This window comes from Rhinatrema bivittatum, chromosome 2 (genome assembly GCF_901001135.1).
Source record: "Rhinatrema bivittatum chromosome 2, aRhiBiv1.1, whole genome shotgun sequence".
NCBI classification, from domain to species: Eukaryota; Metazoa; Chordata; class Amphibia; order Gymnophiona; family Rhinatrematidae; genus Rhinatrema; species Rhinatrema bivittatum.
In genome coordinates, this window is record NC_042616.1 from 459827921 (window position 1) to 459852728 (window position 24808).

The 24808-nt window shown below is 46.0% G+C and overlaps 1 protein-coding gene across 4 annotated transcripts in view; it reads left to right on the forward strand.

The window, feature by feature from the left end:
* EP300 (E1A binding protein p300) overlaps positions 1-24808 on the forward strand; it is a 466384-nt gene that overhangs the window by 263201 nt on the left and 178375 nt on the right. For all 4 annotated transcript variants that reach the window (XM_029590455.1, XM_029590457.1, XM_029590456.1 and 1 more), the window contains exons 11-12: positions 1069-1146; positions 14006-14115. In XM_029590455.1, the coding sequence (XP_029446315.1) occupies positions 1069-1146; positions 14006-14115 (188 nt within the window). The remainder of the gene's footprint in view (positions 1-1068; positions 1147-14005; positions 14116-24808) is intronic.

Genomic DNA, 24808 nt, shown 5'->3' on the forward strand with positions numbered 1-24808 from the left:
CAGTCCATAGGAAATCCAGTCAACTATTTGTATCCTATGATCCAAACAAACCAGGAAAACCAGTGGGTAAGCATACTTTGTCAAATTGGCTAGCAGATTGCATACAATTTTGTTATGAGAAAGCAGGCCTTACTCTTCAAGGGCGAGTAAAAGCACATTCAGTCAGAGCAATGTCAACCTCAGAAGCACACCTTCGCTCTGTACCTATTCTGGACATTTTGTAAAGCAGCAACATGGAGTTCTCTTCACACCTTTGCAGCTCACTACTGTTTAGACAAAGAAGGAAGACAAGATTCAGCCTATGGACAATCCGTCTTAAAGAACTTGTTTCCAGTATAACCCCAACTCCTTCTACATCCAACCTGCTGGGACCTTCGGCTGATTCATTTCAACAACAATACTTCACTGTTGTTTCACTACAAAATGACTCAGCCTCTAGCTTGCTAATCACCCATATGTGAGGACTAGCATCCTGCTTGTCCTGGGATAAAGCAAAATTGCTTACCTTGTAATAGGTGATATCCCAGGACAGCAGGATGTAGTCCTCACGAAACCCACCTACCACCCCGCGGAGTTGGGCCCGATACGTTTTATTATTTTATTTGGGCTAATGCTAATTGCTACAAAACAAGACTGAAGGGAGACCCCTGTGGCAGGGAATATCATGGCATGCTGGGCATGCTCAGTAGGCACTCTGGTGCCAGTCAAAAGTTTCATAGAAACTTTTAAAGAAGTTTTCTGTACATAGGGCTCCATTACTGATGTCACCCATATGTGAGGACTACATCCTGCTGTCCTGGGATAACACCTATTACAAGGTAAGCAATTTTGCTTTCCCAATCTTCTCCTGGAGGCACATCTAGTCAGTTAGGTTATCAGGATTTTCACAATGAATATGCATGAGGTAGATTTGCATACCCTGGGTCACCAGTGTATGCTAATCTATCTCATGCGCATTCATTATGAATATCCTAAAAATCGGACTGGTTAGGTGTAGGAGAGGGTTGGGAAACATTTCTGTAAGTCATGCTGCCAGATGCTTAAGAAATCTTTCTCTCCTCTGTTTAGGTGGTCCCCTGCCTGATCCAACCATGATCCGAGCCAGTGTGCCAAACCAGATGATGAACCGTATGCAAGCGCAGCCAGGTGTGTGTTGGAGTAATCTATAGAGATTTATTTATTTTATTTATTTATTTATTATTTTTATTATACCGAGTTTCATGATGGAATCACATCAACCCGGTTTACAATTAACAATGTGAGTAAAGGCAGAGAGTAACATAGTAAAACATTTCCCAATTCAACGTCACATATAGAATGAAACTTAACAGGTATAATAACAATATTTAGGATGTGAGAAAGTTACAAAAAACAGGGAAAAATAACTAGGATCTGAAAGGGGAGGAAATTGAAGGAAGAATATTAACATTTTATCCAACTGTATCAATTAATAAATATGTATAGTATAAAAATGATGAGATGAGGGACAGTCTAATAGTTATTGAACCCTTTGCCAAACAGAAGACTCAGGCTTGACTCCATATTGAGTCTGGTTGTTGTACTCGCAGCATTCTAGGGAAGGAAAAGCTCTTATGGCAACACCAGTAATCTGAGAAGGAGCAACGCTTGGGGAAGTAGCTCCTGAAAAACTGCATCCTGTTGTCAGTAACCCACTAACAACTGTAATGCATGATTCTTAGAAAAGAATGGAATAAGGAGATAGCAAAATTATGAGCTGCTGTACATAATATCTTGAGAAAATAGATCTTCCTGTGGAAAATAGCAAAATAAGTACATGAAGGTAATCTTGAGAGAGACATGTTTCATGGAAGTTTGGTGTCATTCTTGTTTTGTTCCTCTCTACTATCTTAGTGGTCTGCTGGCTTTTCTATGTCCACCTATGTCTGGTATAGGTCTTCCTTGCCATGGTATCAATACATTAGGGTAGAATACTCAGAGATTCTAGTGTGTTTATCACTGGAGAGATTTAAGCTTAGAAAAGCATAACTAGATCTGGCTGCTTCACTTTGAGGTAGATCCTAGTTCCACGATAGCATCAGAAAATGCCAGGTATTTTGAATTACCAGACTAGTGATGCCAGCATTAGTTAGGGCTTTGGTCATCTGAGAGTTCTGAACACTAGGACATTGATCATAAATGGCACAAGTGTTCATTACTGCCTTTCTGATTGACCTAAGTTTCTCTTTCTTGGTGCTGAAGATTTGGGAACAGCAGAACTCAAGTCAAAATGTGGATGTCTTCTTGTGCCTTCTCAAAAGAATTGCAGACTTACCTTTGTTTCACACTCCCATCTCACTAGATAGGAGTGAGGCTTACAGCTTCATACAAGAATAGGAGCTGTAGGACTGATGAGGGTATGGTGAAATATCTAGAGTTCTTCCTTTATGTCCAGTGAAGCTAGTTCATTACACATGCATTGTGTATGCCTACCAGCAGATGGAGCAGACATCCACAGGCTCGCTGATGTCATTCCTCGTATAGCCTTGTGCTGACATCAACCTACCAGTATTCTGTCTCCAGCAGATGTTGGACCTGCTTGACTGTATGTTGTGGACAACTCCTAGCTGAGCTTAGGTTGTGAGCTCCAGGGGTGACAGCCCAATTCACTCCTTCAGTAGGCAGGGAACTGATGCTGGCCCTTAGCATCGGGTTGGGGGGGGGGGGGGGGGGCAGGGGTCCAGAGGTGATTGGGATCTTCTCCCCTTGGTAATTAGACAATTTGCTGAGGGGCTTCCAGAAAGGTAAGATTATTTGTATTTTCCTAGCAGGTAGCCAGATGGACTCAGGACCAATGGTTTATACTCCCCTTCCAGATGGCGACTGAGTCAGATTTCAAAGCTGATGTCACTCTAGATACACCCCTGCAGTGACCTCAGTCCTTCAGTATTTCTCCTCCGGCAGATGGTGGATGTACCTCTCCCTATTGAGATTGCTGTACTTTTTGGAAGGAGACCTAAAGATCCCTCCCCAGTTGAGAATTCCTGAGGCGATTTCCGAGACCCCTCAGAGGGTGCCTTGGTCCGGTAGCTGGTTCCCGGCGTAGACTTTACTGCTTAAGCGGGTGCAGGAAGCCAAACACATTGGTGACGGCCAAAGCCCTCTCCCCTTGCAGCCGGAGACCATCTCTGTACTCAGTCGGTAAGCGCTGAGCCCCGAGAAGAGTTCAGAGAGAGATTTACCTCCTGATTCAGAGACATTAAGAGAGTTTTCGGTAAGACTTCCTCCAGTCTCCTAGCTCGGCATGTTGTATCAGTGTCATTCCCGTTCCTGTTGGGGTAAGGGGAAGTGGGATTTCGAGTGGGTTGAGTGGTCCCCATATGGGCTTGGTCTTGTTTTAGGTTTGGTCTGCACACCATGTGGTAGGCCACAGTGGCGCCATCTTGCGTGCCGTATTGCCCTCCATAGAACGTTGGTACACGCAGTGCGCACGTGTCGCGCGAACATATGGGTACAACCTACTAAGCGCAGAATACAGGTAAAGCCGGGTGCACGGGCTATGCGTGTGCTTTGCCACGTCTGCCTAGGCACCCAGAATCTGTGTGTATAAAATTTTAAGCGCGAGCCAACAGAACACACAGTTACCGCCGCCAATGACTCAGGGAGCTAAGACAAATAAGCGCCTTTCTTTCTGCGCTGCTTGTCATATTAAGGCTTCACAGTCTGACCTGGATTCCAACTTATGTCAGTACTGTGAGGAAGCCCAGGGAGAGTGGGCCTTCCCAGACTTTGCTAAGCCTGGGTCCTCCCATTCAGAGGATGGGTTAGCCATAGCCTTAATTGGAAGTACCCCAGATCTGAGTAACCCCCCGGGTATGGGTCATCCATGGGAGAGGGAAATTCAGCGGCACCTACCCCAGTACCTCCTGGGCTAGACATGGACCTGGCGGCCTTCTCTTGGGTGGAATTTTTCCAGGGCCTTAAAGCCTTTGTACAGGCACAGTCTGCTACTTCACTTGTCCCTGTCCAGATGGAACCACAGTTGGTAAGTCCTTCCTCTCCCTGTCCTTTCAGCAGATCTTGAGGCATGCCTCGCCTCACCAAGGGTATTCCTGGCAGGGACTCAGAAGGCATGGACGAAGAGGATGATACAGCTTCCTTGGAAGATGGGGAAATTCCCCCTAGTTTAGAATCACATTGGACCATATTATGGTTTTTCCATAGAGACGAATTGCCGGCCCTAGTTTCCCAGACCCTGAAGATGCTGAGAGTTCTAGGGGTGGACTCTGACTGAGCCAAAGAAGAATCCCATTCTGATTTCCCTATAGAAAGACACTTGTTACTTTCTACTATTTGAAGCCATCCTTGATTGACCTGAAATGGGATGCCCCAGAAGCAAGTTTTAAAGGCGGGTGAGCGTTAGAAGCTCTATACCCACTGGTGAGAGAGCGTTTGCGTTTTCCTAAAGTGGATGCGCTGGTCTGTGCTGTCTCTAAGCAAACAACTATTCCAGTGGAGGGAGGAGCAGCCTTAAAGGATGCGCACAATAGACAGATGGAGTCCATCTTTAAACAGGCCTTTTGGCGCAGTAGCAATGACCTTATACATTTTCTTGTTGTGCCCTGGTCGCTCGTTTGTGCCTACTCCTCTCTCAGGGGGTGGATGACTTGGGTGGGGGGTGAATTCCAGAGTGGTTATGGAACCCGCTGCCGCCTTTTTAGCTGAGCGGGCTCGGATCTAGTCCATAGTTCGGCCAGAGGAGTGGCCTCAGTGGTGGCGGCCAGCAGACAGCTATGGCTGTGGAATTGGTCAGCCGACGCAACCTCCGAGGCAAATGTTACAAAGATGCCCTTTAAAGGATCACTTATTTTCGGAAACGAATTGGAAAAGCTGGCCACTAAATGGGACAAATCTCCAGTTCCCCGGCTACCAGAAGAAGAGAAAGCATTTACAGTACCCCTTGCCTATCGGGTCGATCCAAGGGCTCCCAATGCTTTCGCCCCTACAGAAACTTGACATTTCAGAGGTCTTCCCTTTGGGAGGTCTCAGTCCTTTCGTAGTTGACAGCCCAAGAGAGGGGCAGGCTTGGGTTCAGATCCGTCCCAAACCCCCCAATGAAAATTTGTTGACCCACCCTCGGAATGAGGTGATAGGGGGTCAACTGTCCCTCTTCTACCAGAGGTGGGTTGAGATCATGTTGTACAAATGGGTACTGAGGTCAAACTAGAAGGATATGTGCTGGAATTTCACAGCACTCCTCAGGAAATATTCATGATGTCTTTTTGCCACTGCTAGCACAAGAAGCAGGCAGTGGAGACTAGTCTTTTTAAGACTCCGGATGAGGGCTATAATCCCCAGGAAAATATGGGGCATTATTCCAACTATTTCATCGTACCCAAGAAGGAATGTTCCTTTCACCCCATCCTGGACCTCAAGAGCGTCCACCAACATCTTGGTGTTTGGGTAATTGCCAGATTCTTGTGGCCTGGTTTTGGCCTCTGTTGGAAACAGGATACTGGGCTTGATGGACCCTTGGTCTGACCCGGCATGGCAATTTCTTATGTTCTTATCTACGAGTGAATCATTTCCTTATGGAAACCCTACATTCTGTGATAATGCTTGTACAATCGGGAGAGTTCTTAACGTATCCGAGGCCTACCTACAAATTCCAATCCATCAAGAACACTGCTTTGTGGAACTGGGTCGCCATCATCAGTTGCGGGCTCTGCCCTTTGGCCTAGCCACCGCCCCTGGAACATTTTCCAAGGTTATGGTAATTGTAGCGGCAGCACTGAGAGAGAGGGAATTCTGGTGCACCCGTACTTGGACGACTGGTTGATCCGAGCCAAGTCCTTGGAAGAGAATCTTCGGGTGACTAACAGTGTGACCTCATTGCTTCAGGAACTCGCTTGGGTTGTATTTATTTTATTTATTTATTTCTTAATTTTCTATACCGATGATGGGGTATACCTTCATACCGGTTTACAATATTTCTTTAAAATGAAATGAAACATAAAATACAATTTTTCATAATAAAACAGAATACAATAAAGTTTAAACCAATCATGAAAGAAACTTCTATCATATAAATACTTAAAATAAAATAAAATTACATAACAAATAAAATACTCAAATGTAAAAGCAAAAGTCCTTAACCTAAAATAAAAAAAATAACGTAACAAATTAGCTGGCTTCTACTTGAAATGCTTGTACATACAACCAAGTTTTCAGTGCTTTCTTAAATTCAAATCACTCTGTAGTCTTAATTCAGTAGGTAATGAGTTCCATAATCCTGGACCAACTAATGAAACGGCCCTTTCCCTGACAGAAGTAAGTCTGGCAGTGGCGACAGAGGGAATTGTAAGGAGTCCCGTACCAGCTGAACACAGATTTCGCTGCGGAGTATGAATGTGTATGATTGCATTGTAAACCTGGACAAAAGCTGTCTCAACCCCTCCCAGTCCTGGGAATATTGGGAGTCCGGTTCGACACCAAGCAGGGCAAGGTCTTCCTTCCGACCATGCAGATAAGGACATTTTTGAGCACGATACACTTGACGGCATGGAGCTGTCTCCCCGTTCTCTGTATGATGGCGGCAACCCTGGAGGTAGTAACGTGGGTGAGGGCACACATGCGACCACTTAAACGCTCACTACTGTCTCTTGGAACCTGTAGTCTCAAGACTATTCTATTCACCTCCACTTGGTAGCTACAGGATGCTCATCTGAGCAGGGATGTACCCCTGCCCTCTCCAAACTGCCTGGTCCTCACAGTAGACGCGAGCCTCCAGGACTGGGGAGCTCAGTTAGGAACTGATGGCTCAGGGATGTTGGACCAAAGAAGAGGCCCTCTGGAACATCAACCGCCTGGAAGCCCGGGCAGTCAGATTGGTATGTCTACAATTCAGCCACAGACTCCAGGGACAAGCGGACTGTGTAATGTCTGATAACACAACGATGGTAGCCTACATCAACCGCCAGGGTGAAAGAAAGAGCCAGCAAGTGTCACAGGAGATAGATCTCCTTATGGAATGGGTGGAAATACATCTACAGATGATCTCAGCCTCCTACATTGCAGGAAAAAACAACGTCAGAGCAGACTTTCTAAGCAGGGAGAGTCTGGATCCAGGAGAGTGAGTGTTGTCAGCCAAAAACTTTCAGCTGATAGTAGATTGCTGGGGTCTCCCATCAATCGACCTGCTGGCTGCATCTCAATCAGTGTTCCTTGGGGATTGATGCTCTTGTTCAGACCTGGCCGGAAGAAGTTGCTATATGCCTTCCCTCAGTGGCCCCTGCTGGGCAGGGTCATTCGCAGAATCGATCACCACAGGGAATTAGTCCTACTTGTAGAAGGAAGCGGGGTGAACCAGCTTCGCCGGCTACCATAGCTTGCTGGATTTTAAGGAGGTGGTCACGGGAGCCTTCTTAGGTTAAAGCTCATTCCACTAGGGCTCAGGCGGTCTCATGGGTGGAAGGTAGTCTGCTGTCTCCCGTCGATATCTGCTGAGCGGCGACATGGTCCTCCTTGCACACCTTCTCCAGGTTCTGTTGCCCGAGAGGATTCAGCTTTTGCATGGGTGGTGTTAACCGGACCGTGGGCAACCTCCCGACCCAATCGGGAGTAGCTTTTGTACATCCCATTAGTCCTGAGTCCATCTGGCTACATGCTAGGAAATGGAGAAATTACTTACCTGGTAATTTTGTTTTCCTTAGTGAAAACAGATGGACTCAGCATCCTGCCCACAGCTGCTTAAGAACTGTGCCAAGGATTCGCCCATGGAGTGGATATCGATTGCAAGAGATTACGGGCAAGCCCTAATTCTGGGCATCTATATTCTTATTGAGGTTGTGTTTGGTTGAGCACAGTTATGGTTATCCTTTTTTAATCATATCTTAAATCAATTTTTTCAATAGTATGTCCACAGTGGCTTTTGAAGAGAATACTGAAGGGCTGAGGTCACTGCAGGGGTGTAGCTAGGGTGACGTCAGCTTTGAAATCTGACTCTGTCTCCATCTGCTGGCAGAGGAGCATAACCCATTGGTCCTGTGTCCATCTGTCCGCACTAAGGAAAACGAAATTATCAGGTAAGTAATTTCTCAATTTCTTCTTCTTGTGCCTTGGGTCACTTCCCCCCCCCCCCCTCCCCCCCAGGTGCTGCGATTGAAGCAGCCAGCACTAAGGAGTAGTGGGGGGGGGGGGGGGTCCTGGAACTGCAGCATTTGCAGCATGGAGGAGTCACAGTTGAGCAGAAAACAGGGCAACTGTTCTCAGGTGGCTGCATATGTCACGTGGTGCTCTTAAAATGGCATCCACTGCGTCGCACAGGAAGAAGTCTTCTTTTTCTATTCTGGGTGCAGCCTGCAGTTGCAGGCAGGAAATGACCAGCACTTATTTGCAGAATGCTCTGCAGCCAGAGGGGAAGTGCTGAGCCATGAATTTATACATTCCAGGGGTATCTGGGTCGTCGGCATTGACCCCCTCTCCAGCAGATGAGTCTACTGGGCCTGTTTTAGAGAGAACTGAGAGGAGAGGGTGGCCTCCCTCCCCCTGAGCACTGGCAGGAGCCAGGAAATTGCTCTTTTCAATTGCACTTGCCGGGATCATCGTCCCTCTAATAAACAGAATTTTTTAGCGGCTTACGGGTCTTTTGCAGGGAGTAGGAATCAATCAAAAGTGGTGAAGTTCCAGTTCCCTATACATACCCAGATCAGTCCAGACTCTTGGGTTTTGCCTCTCTGCCAGCAGATGGAGACAGAGAAAGTTTCACTGACACTGTACATAACCCAGTATCCCAGCTGCAGTCCCTCAGATTTGACCTGTACCCAAGCCAAGATGACAGTAACAACCATAAATTTCAGCGTTAGACCCTGTCCTGCGGGGGTCATTCTGCTGGTGCGACCATGCTTGACGGAGACTGCTGAAGGTCATGCTGCTTTTGCTGCATGCAAACACTGTTCCTCCCCGCACCTGTGGCACCATCAGCACCTCAATAGCAAGCAGGGGAACAGTTCCTCAGCACCACAGAGCCAACACCCAGTCTCCTCCGCAGAGAAAGAATCTGCTGTTCCCTGTACGTACCAGGATCAGTCCAGACTCCTGGGTTATGCCTCCCTTCCAGGAGATGGAGTCAGAGAAAACTGAAAAGGCATTCCCATACATACCGGTGTGCCACCTGTGTCCCCTTCAGTATCTCTCTGACTCCAGTTCTACCTCATTTATTTATTTATTTTTATTATTTATTTATTTTATTTATATACCGACAACCGTTTGCACATCGTGCCGGTTTACAGATAACTTACAACCAAAGGATATATAGGCAAAGCCTTTACAAGGAACAGTGTGTAACATAAACGCAGTAACAGGGCAAATAACTAGATAAATTGGGGAGGTAGGGGTAGACGAGACAAAGGAGGGGGCGGGGGGAGGGTGAAAATGGATACATAAGGAAAAGATATTTACAGGGGTTCGAGGAACAATTGATATTTACAAAGGTTATATACAAAATTGTATAAGCGCAAAACAATAATTGAGGTGGGAAAATGTGTGCGGTTGTACTAAGTAACATTTTTTAGGTTTGTAGTTCCTTAGAGGGGGTGGGTGTTGGGTGTAGGTCCTGTGGGGGGGTGTTGGTGAGAGATGGTGGTCGGGTTAGGGTGTTAGTAGGAGATGATGATGATTGGGGGTATGCTTGGAGGAAGAGCCAGGTTTTGAGTTTTTTTGAAAGTGGGTGTGGAGGTTTCGGTGCGTAGGTCAAGAGGCATGGAGTTCCAAAGGGAAGGGCCTGCGAAGGAGAGGGCCCTATTGGTGGTGGAGATGAGTCTTGTGGATTTTATGGAAGGAGGAATAAGGGTTCCACGGAGAGAGGAGCGGGTGGGTCTTGTGGAGGTACGAGGGAGGAAAAGTGGGTTTAGCCAGTTGTAATGTTCGTTAGTAATACTTTTGTGGATGAGGGTAAGGGTTTTGTAAATAATTCGTGAGTGAATGGGAAGCAAGTGGAGATTAATGAGGGTGGGAGTAATGTGGTCTTTCTTATTGGCATTAGTGAGGATGCGTGCAGTAGCGTTTTGAAGGAGTTGTAGAGGTTTGATGTGGGTAACAGGGAGACCAAGTAGGAGTGCATTACAGTAATCCATCATAGCGGCAGATAGGGTCTTCTGTTCATGGATTTGATGGTGACAGGCGAGAATTCAAAGGTGAGCAGGTTCTTCAGTCACAGGACAGATTTGAAATCTTCCGGCATTGATGCTCTAGTTCAGGAGTGGATGGGAGCAAAAACCTTATGTTTCTCCCTTGGCCCATGATAAGCAGAGTGATTCAGAAAATTGCAGGGCATCTGGGTCTTCTCTTGGAGGCTCCAGATTGGCCTCAACATGGTATGCAAACCTATTGTGCCTTCTGGTTGACAATCTGCTGCACCTTCCAACACTTGGGAACTTACTTAACCAGGGTCCTGTGTCTCACAAGGATCCAGGTTGATTCTGTTTTATGGTCCAGCCCTTGAAAGGGCCTATATGGTAAAGAAAGCTTACTCATCAGCTGTAGCTGCCTCACTTTTGAAGGTCAAGAAATTTGCCACTTTCTTGGCTTATGTGTGTGTTTGGAATGTTTTCAAGGGTTAGTGTGCTGAGCTGAACTTCTGTGTCACAGGTTTTGGATTTTCTGCAGGAGACGTGTTCCAAAGGTTTGACCCTCAGTATGCTGAAAGTACAAGTAGTGGCACTCTCCAGTTAGAGGAAGGATTCAGGATGGTTTTCTGTCCTCTCACCCTGATGTCTTGTTTCTTATGAGGTGTTAAGCACCGCTGCGGATTCTAGTTTCTTTGTGGGATCTGAATTTGTTTTTTGTTTTTGTGTTTTGTTTTGTGTTTTTTTTAGCAGGATGGCAGTTCACTCCGCTTAAAAGGGTATCTTTGCATTTTCTCACTTTTAAGATGATGTTCAGCATATAGGCGGGTATCAGAATTACAAGCACTATCTTAGAGAGCCCTTTCTGACGATTACTCAGGATAAGGTACAGCTTCGCATGGTGCCTTCCTCTCTGCCAAAGGTGGTTTCGTTTTCATATGAATCAAGTGATATCCTTGCCATCCTTGGATAAGCAGCAAGATGTGGAAGAATATGTGCTTTTGCATCCCTTGGATGTTTGGTGCCATCTTGTGTGGTATCTCATCATTTAATGAATTTCAGAAGTCTGATTTATCTCTGTGTTGTATGGAGGTGTGTATAAAGGTGAAGTGGCAGCCAGGGTTACAGTAGTGCGCGGGATCACAGAGGTGATCATGGCAGTGTATGTAGAAGCCAGAATACACTTACCAAAGCAGATCTGAGCTTATTTCACCAGGCTGCAGGCTACTTCATGTGCGGAGCTTCAGCTGGTGTCTTTGCTAGAGATTTGTAAGGTGGTGACTTGGTCATCATTGCATTCTTTTGTGAGGCACTAATCGTTTGGATGCCTGAGTTAGGGTGGAAGCCTCATTTACTGTGGTAACTTTTTTTTATATTTTTTTAACTTAGTATTAATTTTTACTTTACAGAAACTTAACATTTATGCTCTTAATTATAAAAGGAAAAATACACATTCAAAATAGCTTATATTAACAATGCGGACAACAAAACTTACAACAGATGTAAGAAAAAGAGGGAGGAATACAGAATCAAGGAGATTGAAAGAATTATATCTTAGGAAATGGCTTAAGATTTCAAGGTCTGTACTAACTGAAATAAGAGCTGGTGAATGTCAGTCTTTTCAAATCTAGGAAGAATTTAAATTGCTCTGAGTGAAAAAAATATATGTATCATATTTAACCATGCATTTGCATGGGTACCTCAACATAAGAGGCATCTAATGACACAACTTCCTGCCTCAAAGATAAAAATCCTTTCCTCCTCTCTTGTGCGATTTTCGATAGAACTGGAAACATTCTTAAAGCTTGGCATTAAATAAAGAACTTAGGTTCTGAAGATACAATTTCATTACCTTACTGACATCCTGTTTAGTAACAGAGGAAACCATCAAAACCCCTCATTCTATAATTTCAGGCCCTAACTTTTCCAAAAAATTAGTCAAAGGGTACAAACCAAACTGATTCTGTTGCAAATTTAAACTTGTAGAGCTAGGCAGAAAAAAATTATTGATCAAGGGAATTTGGTCTGAGTCAAAATGTAATATGTCCAGAAAATACTTGGTGTCATAAACGGCATCTCGCCCATAATTTTAGGGATGTTAAAAATACAAACATTCAAATGCTTGGAATGATTTTCTAAATGTTCAAGTCTCCTGGAATAATCTAAGTGCTCCTTTGCAACAGCGGAATTAAATAATTTGATATCTTTCATGCCCACTTCTAAAGTGGTGATCTTATTACCAGACCCCCAGCCAAGTCATGTTTTCAGGATATCCACAATGAATATGCATGAGAAAATTTGCATGCTATGGAGGCAGTGCATGTAAATGTATCTCATGCATATTCATTGTGGATTTCCTGAAAACCTGACTGGCTGGGGGTCCTTCAGGACAGGTTTGGGAATCACTGGCTTAGGGAATCCAGTGTTACAACCGCCGGCTTGGTTAAGGTGGTAGGGAGCTCAACAGGAACAGAAGATTGTCCCACCTGAGAAAAAATCTCCGTGCATTCCTGAGCTGTCCACATTGGAGCCACTGCCGGAGTCACTGCCTTCAGCAGTGAAAAACAATGAAAATACTCCAATGCCAGCACTCACATTCCTCCATTGCCATTGGAATCTGCAGAAATGCCTACACCTTGCTGGCCCCCTCCATCATGGCCATGGTGAAATCACTTCCATTAGCAGTGGATAGCTCTAGCAAACAGTCTGGTCTCTCTGCCGACGCTAATTGATGGTCCAGTGGGCTGAGGGAAATCTTCCCAAGAGGATCGGGTGCTCCTACACACAGACCTTCAGCAGGGACTTCTTCCCCCAACTCAGCAGACCGGAGAGGCATGAACAGAGTTATCAGCTCTTGACCAGGAAGGCAGGTGAGTCAGAGGGGAAAACCCTAACCTTCTCCTTGTGTTTGGAAGACTTGACAAATAAGTTGAGGAAATTGAAGAAACAGCACAGCAGCCCTGAACCATGCTCTATCATGCTGCCATCTTACACCTCCCCTTGCTGAGCAACTTCCTGCCCACACAGGGAATATCTTTGGTACATCCCATGCGTAATGGACTCGCCTGACTCACAGAGGAAGATGAAATGACTTACATGACTGATAGTTTCCTTTCCTCTAGGGCAGTCAGACCAGTCCATTCTCCTGACTCTGCTAATTCTCTCCTTGTTCAGTTTTGAGAGCCCTCTTAAGTTTGAGGGTGTATAATAAGAGAACTGTCACATGACTGAGTGCAGATCATCTGCATTGGGTACGTTTAAAAAAAAAAAAAAAAAGGGGGGGGTTTCACCTCATCCTGGTTATTTGTTTGCTGTTTTCCCTTGATCCTTTGAATTCTTGGCCTTATGGAAGCTTAAAAAAAAAAAAGGAGGGGGGGTTAATAATAGTGTATATACGTTCCAGAGTAATTTGTATCTGGTCTTTCAAAGTTAGCTTTTGCAGCACATACTGGCAGGCTGGTGTCAGCATGAGGCTGTATGAGGAGTGAAATCAGCGAGCTTGTGGATCTCTGTCTCCATCTGCATAATGGACTGGCTTGACTGCCCTAGAGGAAAGGAAATTATCAGGTAAGTAGTAATTTCACCTTGTCTTCCTGTCCCAGCTTGCCCATGTGTCAAGTATATGGTATTTGGGAAAAACATTTACTAAAAAAATGGGAAAATTTTGAAAGGACATCTGCAAGTTGGGAACTGAACCTTTGAGGCAGAGGAGGTATCTCCAACTCTTTTTTTCCTCTTAGATCTTAGGGTGAAACGCATAACATCTGCTTCTATTGAGCATATTGTGGCATAGGTGGTGTGGTCTTGGTATGACTTGGTTGTTCATGCAAGTTTCAGGAAGGAAGTTTGCTGAAGCAGAAGTAGATATTACAGTATATTTTGTCATAACATCTGGATTGGTTTTCTTTTTTGGGGGCAAACAGGAGTGAATCAGTTTGGACCGATGGGCATACATATGCCATCGATGGGACCCCGATCGACAACCCCTCTCCAGCACCCTGCACAACTAAGTCAAGCCGGACCCATAAACCAGGTTAGGCCACTTTGCATGGAATTAGACCCTTCTGTTATGGTTCTCATGTTGATAGCTGCTCCTCTGGCTAGGCTTGTTCTGGATGCAAGGAACATGAGAAAATAGTCTGCACCAATCACATGGGGACTACTGCTGCCAAGTGCCAAGGAAATGCTCGTGGTGTGCAAAGTGTATATAATGAATTTGTAGTTGTTTCCCTGTTCACTTGTAAAATATTTCTATTTCAGGGCAAAGTTTTGGATTCTTTTATTGTATGTAGGGTTCTGTTCTGGTGTTTAAAGGGCACATAAAGATAAAAATTATTTTACTCCTTTTAACCTTTTTTAAGAAAGAAAACTAAGCCTATGAGATCACCATCTGCGTGTGTCCCTAATAACTGTGGTGTCCTGTTCATACCAGTTTTCCAGGATCATGACAAGGGTATTTTTTATTTGGGGGTGGGGGGGGCATCCACATAGGTGTGTTCTCGTGCACAAGCATGCCTAGCAGAAAGCAGTCTCCATTAGTTCTATATGTGTTTATAATCTTGTATACCATTAAGTAATTCTCATCCAGGTGCTGTTTCCTTAAAAGCTGTATACTAAGTTACAGCATGTAATGTAAAGATTTCTCACACCAGATGCAGAATTTCACAGGGAGCACTCAGCAAGCAGCATTGGCTTGGTGTGCTTTGCAAATTTCGTATTGCTTTCATTTCATATTTATATACCGTCTCACCAGTACCAGACCTTCCCAAAGCGGTAAATAACATGGAAAAAATTACAAATCATATAAAGCCATCCCAGTAAAAGATCATAAACCTCTAAAAATACTCTACTTGCTGCACTCAGCAGCAGAAGAAAGAAAAAGTGAAACTGAGATGCACCAAACTGGGTAGGCTCCGTGGTGCCTGGTTATTCCTGCCCCTTATCCTGACACACAGCATTTTTAAAATAAATTTTGGATCTAGTTTGTTAGACTTCTAGAAACAGCACTTCAAGAATTTTTGTAAAACAATGGTAAATTCTAAATTTGCAAATTTGATCCTGATGTGGCACTTTGTATAGTGTCTTGAGTTAAAATGGTAACACAAAAGTTGGGAGTTGTGGTTCTGGTCAGTTGTGCCAGGCACCTTTCATACCCTTTGACCTTACATAGAGCTCTAAGGACCTAAATTCTAATTATATTTCAAGTCAGGATATCATTTGAGATATAAATACAATAGCCAATGATCCTCTTGTCAGTCACTGCCTTCCTCCAATTATTTTAGTAGTTTTTTTTATTTTTTTAACTTTATTTATAACCAATCCAAGGTAAATCGTATCCAATTACGATTTTGCATGTAGCTTAACCATAAACAAAGTATAACATGAAATTTCAGGTATCACGAGTCACACCTTAGCAAAATATCATATAGCACCAGTCTTAACGATCAGACATAAAAAGATTGAATAGATGCTAGAATGTCATCAGTGAGTAGTCTTAAAAACATTGTTCCATTCATTCCTAATATATCAGAGAAAAATTATATATAATCCATAGTAATACCTCATCCCATACTCAAGTCTTCTCACCCCCCTGAATCCCTCACTCCGCTACTTCCTCCCCCTCCCTTCCCTCATCCCCCCCACCTCTATTCCTAAATTACCTAACCAACAAGTCCCTAATCCTAAATTTATTTTATCAACAACACATTCATGTACATATGTTATTTTCTATAACCTTTTGTTATATCCTATAACCTTTTGTTCCATGTACCACTGTTATAATGTTATAATTGTTTTTTTTTTGTTTTTTTTTTGTTACCATGTTATAATGTAAAATAGGGCGGACTACGCCCTATTCTCTTGGTTATCTGGAAACCGATGTGATATCTCGATTGAATGTCGGTATATAAAAGAAATAAATAATAATAATAATCTGCATACAGTAGGATGCCCAAAATTTCCCCCAATGCATATTATATGTCTTCATGACTTCAATAAGCATGAAAGTAAACTTTTTAAGCCAGGTTATCTCAAACAGCTGAGTCTGCCAGTGTAGGTTATGGCGGGAACATCCTTCCAGAAGGTAGCAATGGCAAACCGTGCTGCCAATAACATCTATTATCTGAACAATTTATTTTTACGAGATACATCAGTATTTCTCCTAGGACAAGCAGGATGGTAGTCCTCTCAGATGGGTGACATCATCAGATGCCACCATCCGCGCGTCCATCATCAGATGGAACCCAGCATGCCACTATTCGTGCGTCCAAGCAGGGTCCCTCTTCGCTCTTTTTTTTATGCAGTTGCCTCATGGTTCTGGAGCTCTGCTCTTGTTTTTCTTCAAAAGAGTTCCTGATCATTTTTTGATTTTTTTGTTGTACCAGGGCCCTCTTTTCCGGTCTGTGCCCCATCCAACAGGGTGGTAGGTGTTTTCCATTTGGAGTTGATTTATGGCATGTCGCTCTTTGGTGGCCGCTGGCCATCGACTGCTTGCTGGCTGTCTTTCATGGTGGTCTCTGGTTTTTGATCAGAGGCCTCCAGTGCCCACAGACCATGTCTATTACTGATTAACAAGAGGTCTGTATCCTCTGCTTGGGGGTGTCACATGACTACCTCGGGTCCCACCTGTGTGATCAGATGACCCCCAAAGGCCATCGTGCCCAGCTGGACAAGATGGAGAAGCTTTTTAGGCCCAAAAAGTCTGGTCCATCTACTCCAGCATCAGAGGTGTGGACACCTAGAGGCCAGGGGGAGCCGTTAGATATGTCATCCCTTTCCACTCCCCCAGCGGGCCCGTCTCGAGAGAGAGGAGCAGGAGATAGGTAGTCTCCGATGTTGTCGCGCTCCAAGACGTCGGGATCTTAAGCTTCCTTGGTGCTGGGGAAGAGCCTCAAGCACCGTCGCCATTGACACACGGCCCCGGGACCAGTGTGGCATCGGTGGCCGCCATGCCACCATCAAAGTGACCCCATGGGGAAGAGGCATTGTCCTCTATCAGCTCCGGGAGTCCCAGGTGTTCCCCACCGATGACTCTGCTGGGCACCGAGCCTCCTCAGGGCTCCGAGAAAGCTCTGGTGACGACAACGCCTCCTTCTTCCATCCTAACTTCACCGGACTTTCAGGAAGAGATGGACTGCAGGGTTCAGGTGGCAGTGCTCCGAGCCCTGTGGGGTATCGAACCGTCACTGGCACAGGTCCCCATGCCAGTGCGGAGCCTGCGTCATCTCTTGGTGCCCCTGCTAGAGCATCTGACGTCCTTTTAGGCATCCTTCCGACACAACCGGTGCCGGGAGGACCATCGATTCCTCAGAGGCCTCTGATGCCCCTCTCTGGAACAATACCCATTATTGGGTCCTCTGAGGAGGAAGACTTGCTGTGGCCGTTGGCACCTTTGGGGCCACTGGGGCCATGGCCGGAGTTTCCTAATCCCATCCCTGGGCTGTCTATGCCCTCTGTTCCCAAACCGAGAGGCCTGGGCAGGGACCTTAGCGAGGAAGAGGCCCCATTTGTCACCTGGAGGCGATACCTTGGAATCCTCTTCAGAGGCCACCGAAGATCTTTCAGAGCCTTCTCTGCCAGATGAGAGGCATAGATCTCCCCCGGAGGATCTTTCCTTTGCGGGCTTTGTCTGGGCCATGGCTGAAGCCATCCCATTTCAGCTCCTCGTGGAAGAGGACGCCCAACATAAAATGCTGGAGGGTTCTCCAGTTCATAGATACTCCGAAGGAAATAGTGGCTGTCCCAGTCCATGATATTCTTAAGGAACTTCTCCTCCAGAACTGGGAACACCCTGTATCAATCCATCCAGTTAATCGGAAGGCGGATGCCATATACCTAATCCAACAGGCATTGAGGTTTGAGAGGCACCATCTTCCACACCAATCTGTTGTGGTGGAGTCCGCTGTTAAGAAAGCCAAACGTTCCCGCACCCACACTTCTGCCCCTCCTGGTTGAGATCACAGGGCATTGGATGCCCTGGGTAGGAAGGTGTATCAGGGCGCTATGCTTATCGCCTGTATCGCCTCCTACTAACTGTATATGACTCAGTACAATTGGAACCTGTGGAAGCAGGTCCAGGAGCTGTCAGAGCACCTGCCTCAACAACAGGATGTGCTCTGTGGTAGTATAGCAGGGTCTGGAGGCAGGAAAACACGAGGTGAGGTCCACATCGGATGTTTTCGAAACAGCAGCGAGAGTGGCTGCAGCAGACATTGGCGCCCATAGGATGCCCTGGTTTCGGGCCTAGGACCTTCAGTTGGAGATCCAAGAAAAGCTGGCAGATCCTGTATAGGCGTGACCCTTCAACATCTGTCGGCTAGTGCTTCTGACCCACCATCCTCAGTCAGGAAATCCTTGTGACAAAGCTCGAGGAAATCCTTCCATTGCCAGAGGAAATACTACCCTCTTGCCTCGTGGGCCCGCACACCCCGCGCTGGTTCCAGGAGTCATTCCTGTCAGCAGCGGACACCCAGGCCTCAGCCAGCTCCCAGCAGAGCCCTGCCACAGGGTTTTGAATGGGAGTGAAGGAGTGAGAGTCAGATTGCCGTACCCTAGGCATTCTGCCCTCCGGTCGGAGGCAGGGTACATCATGTTGCATTGGACCAGGGAGTTCTCATCGTTCACTGAGGGTACCGGCTGAACTTCAGGGACGTCCTTGCGGACTCTGCTCCTCAGGAAATACTTTTGACAGAGTTGTCTACCCTTCTAATGGCCGGAGCAGTAGAACCCATTCCCCCTCCGCCAACGGCAGAGGGTTCTACTCTAGGTATTTCCTGATACCAAAGAGAACTGGGGGCTTACGCCCTATTCTCGACAATTCGGCCTTGCGTCAGCCCCCCGGGTCTTCACCAAGAGCTTGGCAGTGGTGGGGGAGCACCTCCGACATCAGGGGGTGCACATCTTCCCCCCCTACATGGATGACTGGCTGGTCAAAAGCGACACTCGGCAGGGGGGCACTTCACTCCTTACATCTGACCATCCAGGTGCTACAATCTCAGGTTTGTCATCAATTACCCCAAGTCCTACCTCAGCCCGTCGCCACACCTGGGCTTCATTTGGGGCCAGACTGGACATGGTTCAGGCCAAGGAGTTTCTGCCCCGCAATTGAGCGCTTGCCCTGTCTTCACTGGTGTGCTTGGTCTGCAGCTGTCACAGGTATCTGCTCATCTGCTGCTTTGTCTTTTGGGTCACATGGCTGTGTCTGTCCATGTCTCCCCTTTGGCCCGATTGTACATACATAGTGCGCAATGGACCCTAGGGTCACAGTTGGCAGCAATCATCCTAGGATCTCAGGGCACGTATTTGTCACGCTGCCTCTCCAAGTCTCCCTGTCCTGGTGGGAGGATGTATCCAACCTGGAGCAGGGTGTCCCTTTTCATGCTTTCCTCCCCTCAGGTGGTGCTTACCACCGATGCCCCCCGCCCCTGGGTTGGGGGGCGCATGTGGACGACCTCCATATGCAAGGTCACTGGATGGCTCAGGAATCTGTCAGATCAACTTCCTGGAGCTTCGAGCGATTCGCTACGTCCTTTGGGTGTTTCAAGACCATTTGTCCCCGGACAGACAAGTAGCAATGTGGTACATCAACAAACAGGGAGGCACTGGGTTGTTCCTCCTCTGTCAAGAGGTGGTACAGATTTGGTCCTGGGCTCTGTCACAGGGCATGCTCCTGAGAGCGATGTACCTAGCCGGAAGAGAAAATGTGCTAGCGAGTGGTCACTGGATCTAGCAGGGGTGCCGGATCTTCCGCCGGTGGGGAGCTCTGGACATAGATCTCTTAGCCTCCCCCTACAACTGCAAGGTGAGCAAATTCTGCTCCCTGTTCAGGACAGACTGACTTCCAGCCTCAGACACTTTTGCCCAACATTGGGGCACAGTTCTTCTGTACACGTATCCTCTTCCGCTGGTCATGAAGACGCTTTTGAAGCTCCAGCAGAACCAGGGGACCATGATTCTCCTGGCCTCTTACTGGCCCAAAAAAATCAATATGCCACTGCAACAGCGATAATAAATATAATGCAACAAATCAAGAGCGTTAACTCGATCGCTGAAATGTTGAAACTTTTCTAATCGTTTTTCAATAAAGTTTAATATTGAATAATTTGTAAGAGAAGATTTTTTAATTAAGTTCTTTAAATAAAATACTTTATGACACCTACTCTGTGTGGATATTATTAAAGTGTTGCTTTTGAGTTTAATGAATTTATAAATGTGAATGTGAATATAAATATAAGGAGTTGGGGGGAAGTTTCATATAAATTCGTAGGTGTCTCCGCACCACGAGTGTGTGGTATATATAATCATTAACGATCCCCCGCCTCCTATGTGAATTTTTTTTAAAACATTTTTTTACTAGAGATTCCTTCACCTCTGTGAGCCTCTTCCGTTTGGTGAGCACCCGGTAAATTAGTTTATATACCTTAACAGTATTTGATTTATATACCTTAACGGTATTTAATGCCAAGAATTCAATTATCTATATGAGTGTTTTAAGCTTTAAAAGAGTAAAATTCAGACTTCCCTTTAAGATGTCAGTTGGTTATATTATCCAGATTTAAATGATGGTCCCGACACAGCCGATCCGTGTTTCAGACTGAATGTCTTTCCTCAGGGGCGTGGAACGTTGTAATGCAACCAACTTTTAAGGAATCTGGATGAACTCCATTGAAAAATGCTCTAGCTGTCTTGGCTCTGAGATGGTATTGCTCTGGCTCCGTCTCCGGAAGAGTAGTTAGTGCGTTATGCTGAACCCTTTTTATGTGTCAGCAAAGGAGCAAAGATTGGCCAATGATCAAATGTTAATTTACTGACGTAATCACGCCAGAATAGTGCTGGCTAAAAGTGCTCTCCGACCTGACAGGAAACTGGGTCTATATGCTCGCGTGAGGCACCTTCAAATGTCGCGATCAATGGCGTATGAATGCCTATAACAAATATCACTAAATGATAGCTGCGGTTCCACGGGGCATGTGTTATAACAGAGAGTTCCAATTAAGATCATCATTCATTCCCCGAGGGGCTGATGTCTTTAAGGTGAAAATCCAAAATGCTTCTCGCTGGTTAAGGAAAGCCCTGTCATCCCCGCCTCTGGGATCATTGGCCTCTGGGATCATTGGCCTCTGGGATCATCTGGCCTCATTGGCCAATCTTTGCTCCTTTGCTGACACATAAAAAGGGTTCAGCATAACGCACTAACTACTCTTCCGGAGACGGAGCCAGAGCAATACCATCTCAGAGCCAAGACAGCTAGAGCATTTTTCAATGGAGTTCATCCAGATTCCTTAAAAGTTGGTTGCATTACAACGTTCCACGCCCCTGAGGAAAGACATTCAGTCTGAAACACGGATCGGCTGTGTCGGGACCATCATTTAAATCTGGATAATATAACCAACTGACATCTTAAAGGGAAGTCTGAATTTTACTCTTTTAAAGCTTAAAACACTCATATAGATAATTGAATTCTTGGCATTAAATACCGTTAAGGTATATAAATCAAATACTGTTAAGGTATATAAACTAATTTACCGGGTGCTCACCAAACGGAAGAGGCTCACAGAGGTGAAGGAATCTCTAGTAAAAAAATGTTTTAAAAAAATTCACATAGGAGGCGGGGGATCGTTAATGATTATATATACCACACACTCGTGGTGCGGAGACACCTACGAATTTATATGAAACTTCCCCCCAACTCCTTATATTTATATTCACATTCACATTTATAAATTCATTAAACTCAAAAGCAACACTTTAATAATATCCACACAGAGTAGGTGTCATAAAGTATTTTATTTAAAGAACTTAATTAAAAAATCTTCTCTTACAAATTATTCAATATTAAACTTTATTGAAAAACGATTAGAAAAGTTTCAACATTTCAGCGATCGAGTTAACGCTCTTGATTTGTTGCTCTTACTGGCCCAGGCAGGTTTGGTTCCTGCTCTTTCGGGACCTGTCAGTCAGAGAACCCATCCATCTGGGGACCTCTTCCAATCTGATCACATAGGATTGGGGAAGACTGCACCATCCAAACCTCCGAGTATTAGCCTTGGTGACCTGGATGTTGAGTGCCTAGTCCTGCAGCCCCTGGATCTCTCTGACGATGTGGCTCAGGTGTTGGTAGCTTCCAGGAAGCCTTCCACAGGAAGTCTTATCGACTGAAGTGGAGGAGGTTCTTTGTCTGGTGCAAGGGTCATGGTTTGCATCCCTTTGCCTGCCCCACTTCGAAGTTGCTTGACTATCTGTGGCACTTCTCAGAGGCAGGGTTAAAAACCAACTTGGGTCTTGAGTGCCATCAGCACTTACTCTCAGAGTGTGGGTAATACGCCCATCTCTGTGCAACCCATTGTGGGGTGGTTTCTACGGGGCTTGCTCCAGCTGAAGCCTCTCCTTCGGCCTCCTGGGTCCTCAACGTAGTATTGGCACGGCTCATGTGTGACCCCTTTGAGCCTTTGCACACCTGCAATCTTACCTTCCTGACCTGGAAGGTTCTCTTCTTGGTGGCGGTCACTTTGGTGCGCAGGGTTAGTGAGTTTCAGGCGTTTAGTTACGTATCTGCCCTATATGAAATTCTTTCATGATAGGGTGGTCCTGCTTATGCATCCTAAGGTGGTGATTGATTTTTATCTTAATCAGTCTATCATTTTGCCCACCTTTTTTCCAAGGCCTCGTTCTCACCAGGGCAAATGGGCTCTGCACAATTTGGACTGCAAGAGGGCTTTAGCTTTCTATCTCGAACGCACAGTGGGCCCTAGGCAATCCTCACAACTCTTTGTATCCTTTGACAGCAACAGGCTGGGTATTGCAGTGGACATGCAAACTCTGTCCAGCTGGCTGGCAGATTGTATCTTCTTCTGCTATGCGCAGGCGGGCCTTCAGCTTGGAGGCCGAGTAAAAGCGCACTATGTGAGAGACATGGCAGCATTGATTGCCCACTTGTGAGCGGTTCCTATAGCCAAAATCTACAAGGCTGCATCGTGGAGTTCCCTATACACGTTCGCTGCCCACTACTGCTTGGAAAAGGATGGCCGGCATGACAATAGCTTCGGCCAGTCTGTCCTTCGCAACCTCTTCCAGGCTTAAACCCAACTCTTCCTGCCTAGGGCCCATTCTTTGGGTTCAGGCTGTCTCCCCATGATATCAACAGCACCGCAGTTACTTTTGTGTGGCACCCGATTTGGTGTCTGTTGGTCATAGTAGTTGTCAGGAGCAGCCTGTAGCTTGGTATTCACCCATCTGTGAGGACTAACATCCTGCTTGTCCTAGGAGAAAGCAGAGTTGCTTACCTGTAACAGGTGTTTTACCAGGACAGCAGAATGTTAGCCCTCAGGAAACCCACACGCCACCCCATGGAGTTGGGTACTCATGAGTTTTTAAAAAAAATTTTCGCTCATGAATTCTGTTACGAGACTGAACAAGGATCCCGCATGGACACACAGATAGTGACATGCTGGACATGTTCAGTGTGCCAGTTAAAGTTCTAGAAACTTTGACACAAGTTTTCCGTGCAGGGCTCCAACTGGTGATGTCACCCATCTGTGAGGACTAACATCCTACTGTCCTAAGAGAACACCTGATACAGGTAACCAACCCTGCTTACTCCAAGAATCCAATAGCCCCAGCTCTGGGGTAGAATCAATCTGAAATCCCACCACTTAATGATTACTTTGAAGATGTGGGTCCAGAAATAAAGTACTGCATTTCCCTGTACGTACCTGGATCAGTCCAGACCCTGGGTTATGTCACCATTCCAGCAGAGGGAGGCAGAGAAAACATTCTAATGACTCTGACGTATACCCTGGAGCACCACCTGCAGTCAATCAGTATTTCTCTGTCTCTCAGCAGAGGTGGATGTTCCTAACCCCTGCAGTCAGTGGTAGTTTTTTATTTTTTAGTCAGGTAGTTTAGGAGTTAATTTTTTGCAGACTTTCTTTTTCTTTTGAAGAGAGCCTGTTCTTTTCATTTAAGTTATTTAAAAAAAAAAATAAATTATTTTTCTTCACAGCCGTTTCACTGCCTCCCGGGAGGTTGCCAAGTCTTGGGAGGACTATCCCTCCTGGTTTTTGAGGCTGCCGGAGTTGGGGAGGTTTTGAACCTAGCAACCACTCCTGGCAGGGGTGATACCGGGGGGCCCGACTCGCTCACCCTACTTGGAGCAGCTCCTGGAGGCCGCAGTATTTCGGTCAGGAGAAAAAGAAAAATAATTCTTCACAGCTGAATCATTGTTTACTTACCTTGTGGTGTTCGGTGGGCCCGTGCCTTTGTTTTTCGCCGGGGTTTCTTTGTTTTTTAGTTTTTCATACTTTTATTTCGCACTGTTTTTTTCTTTAATGCCGTGCTTGTGGAGATGCGCGCGCGCGTCTCTCCAGGGAGAGTCTCTGTTCATCCTGTCTCCCCGGAGGGAGGCTCATCAAGTTTGCCGATAACAAAAGGGACTCAGCCACTTCGCGCGGCCCCAAAACCTCGGCCCAGCTGCTCTCCTGCCCCGGACTCATTTCGCTGCAGTGCTGGAACTGAGGCACACCTGTCTACTCTGAGGGTGGCGACACAACAAGCTATTCAGGGTGCTTCTGACCCGCCTCCACTGTCGCCACAGCCAGCGGTCCCTGGGGGGGACAAGCCGTGCGAAACAGGGCCATATTTATCGGCTGAAAGCCTGGAGGAGATTTCAGATTCTTCTTCCTCTTCTCCTGTCTTTTCAGGGGATTTTCTTCGTTTTCTTTGCAAAGCTT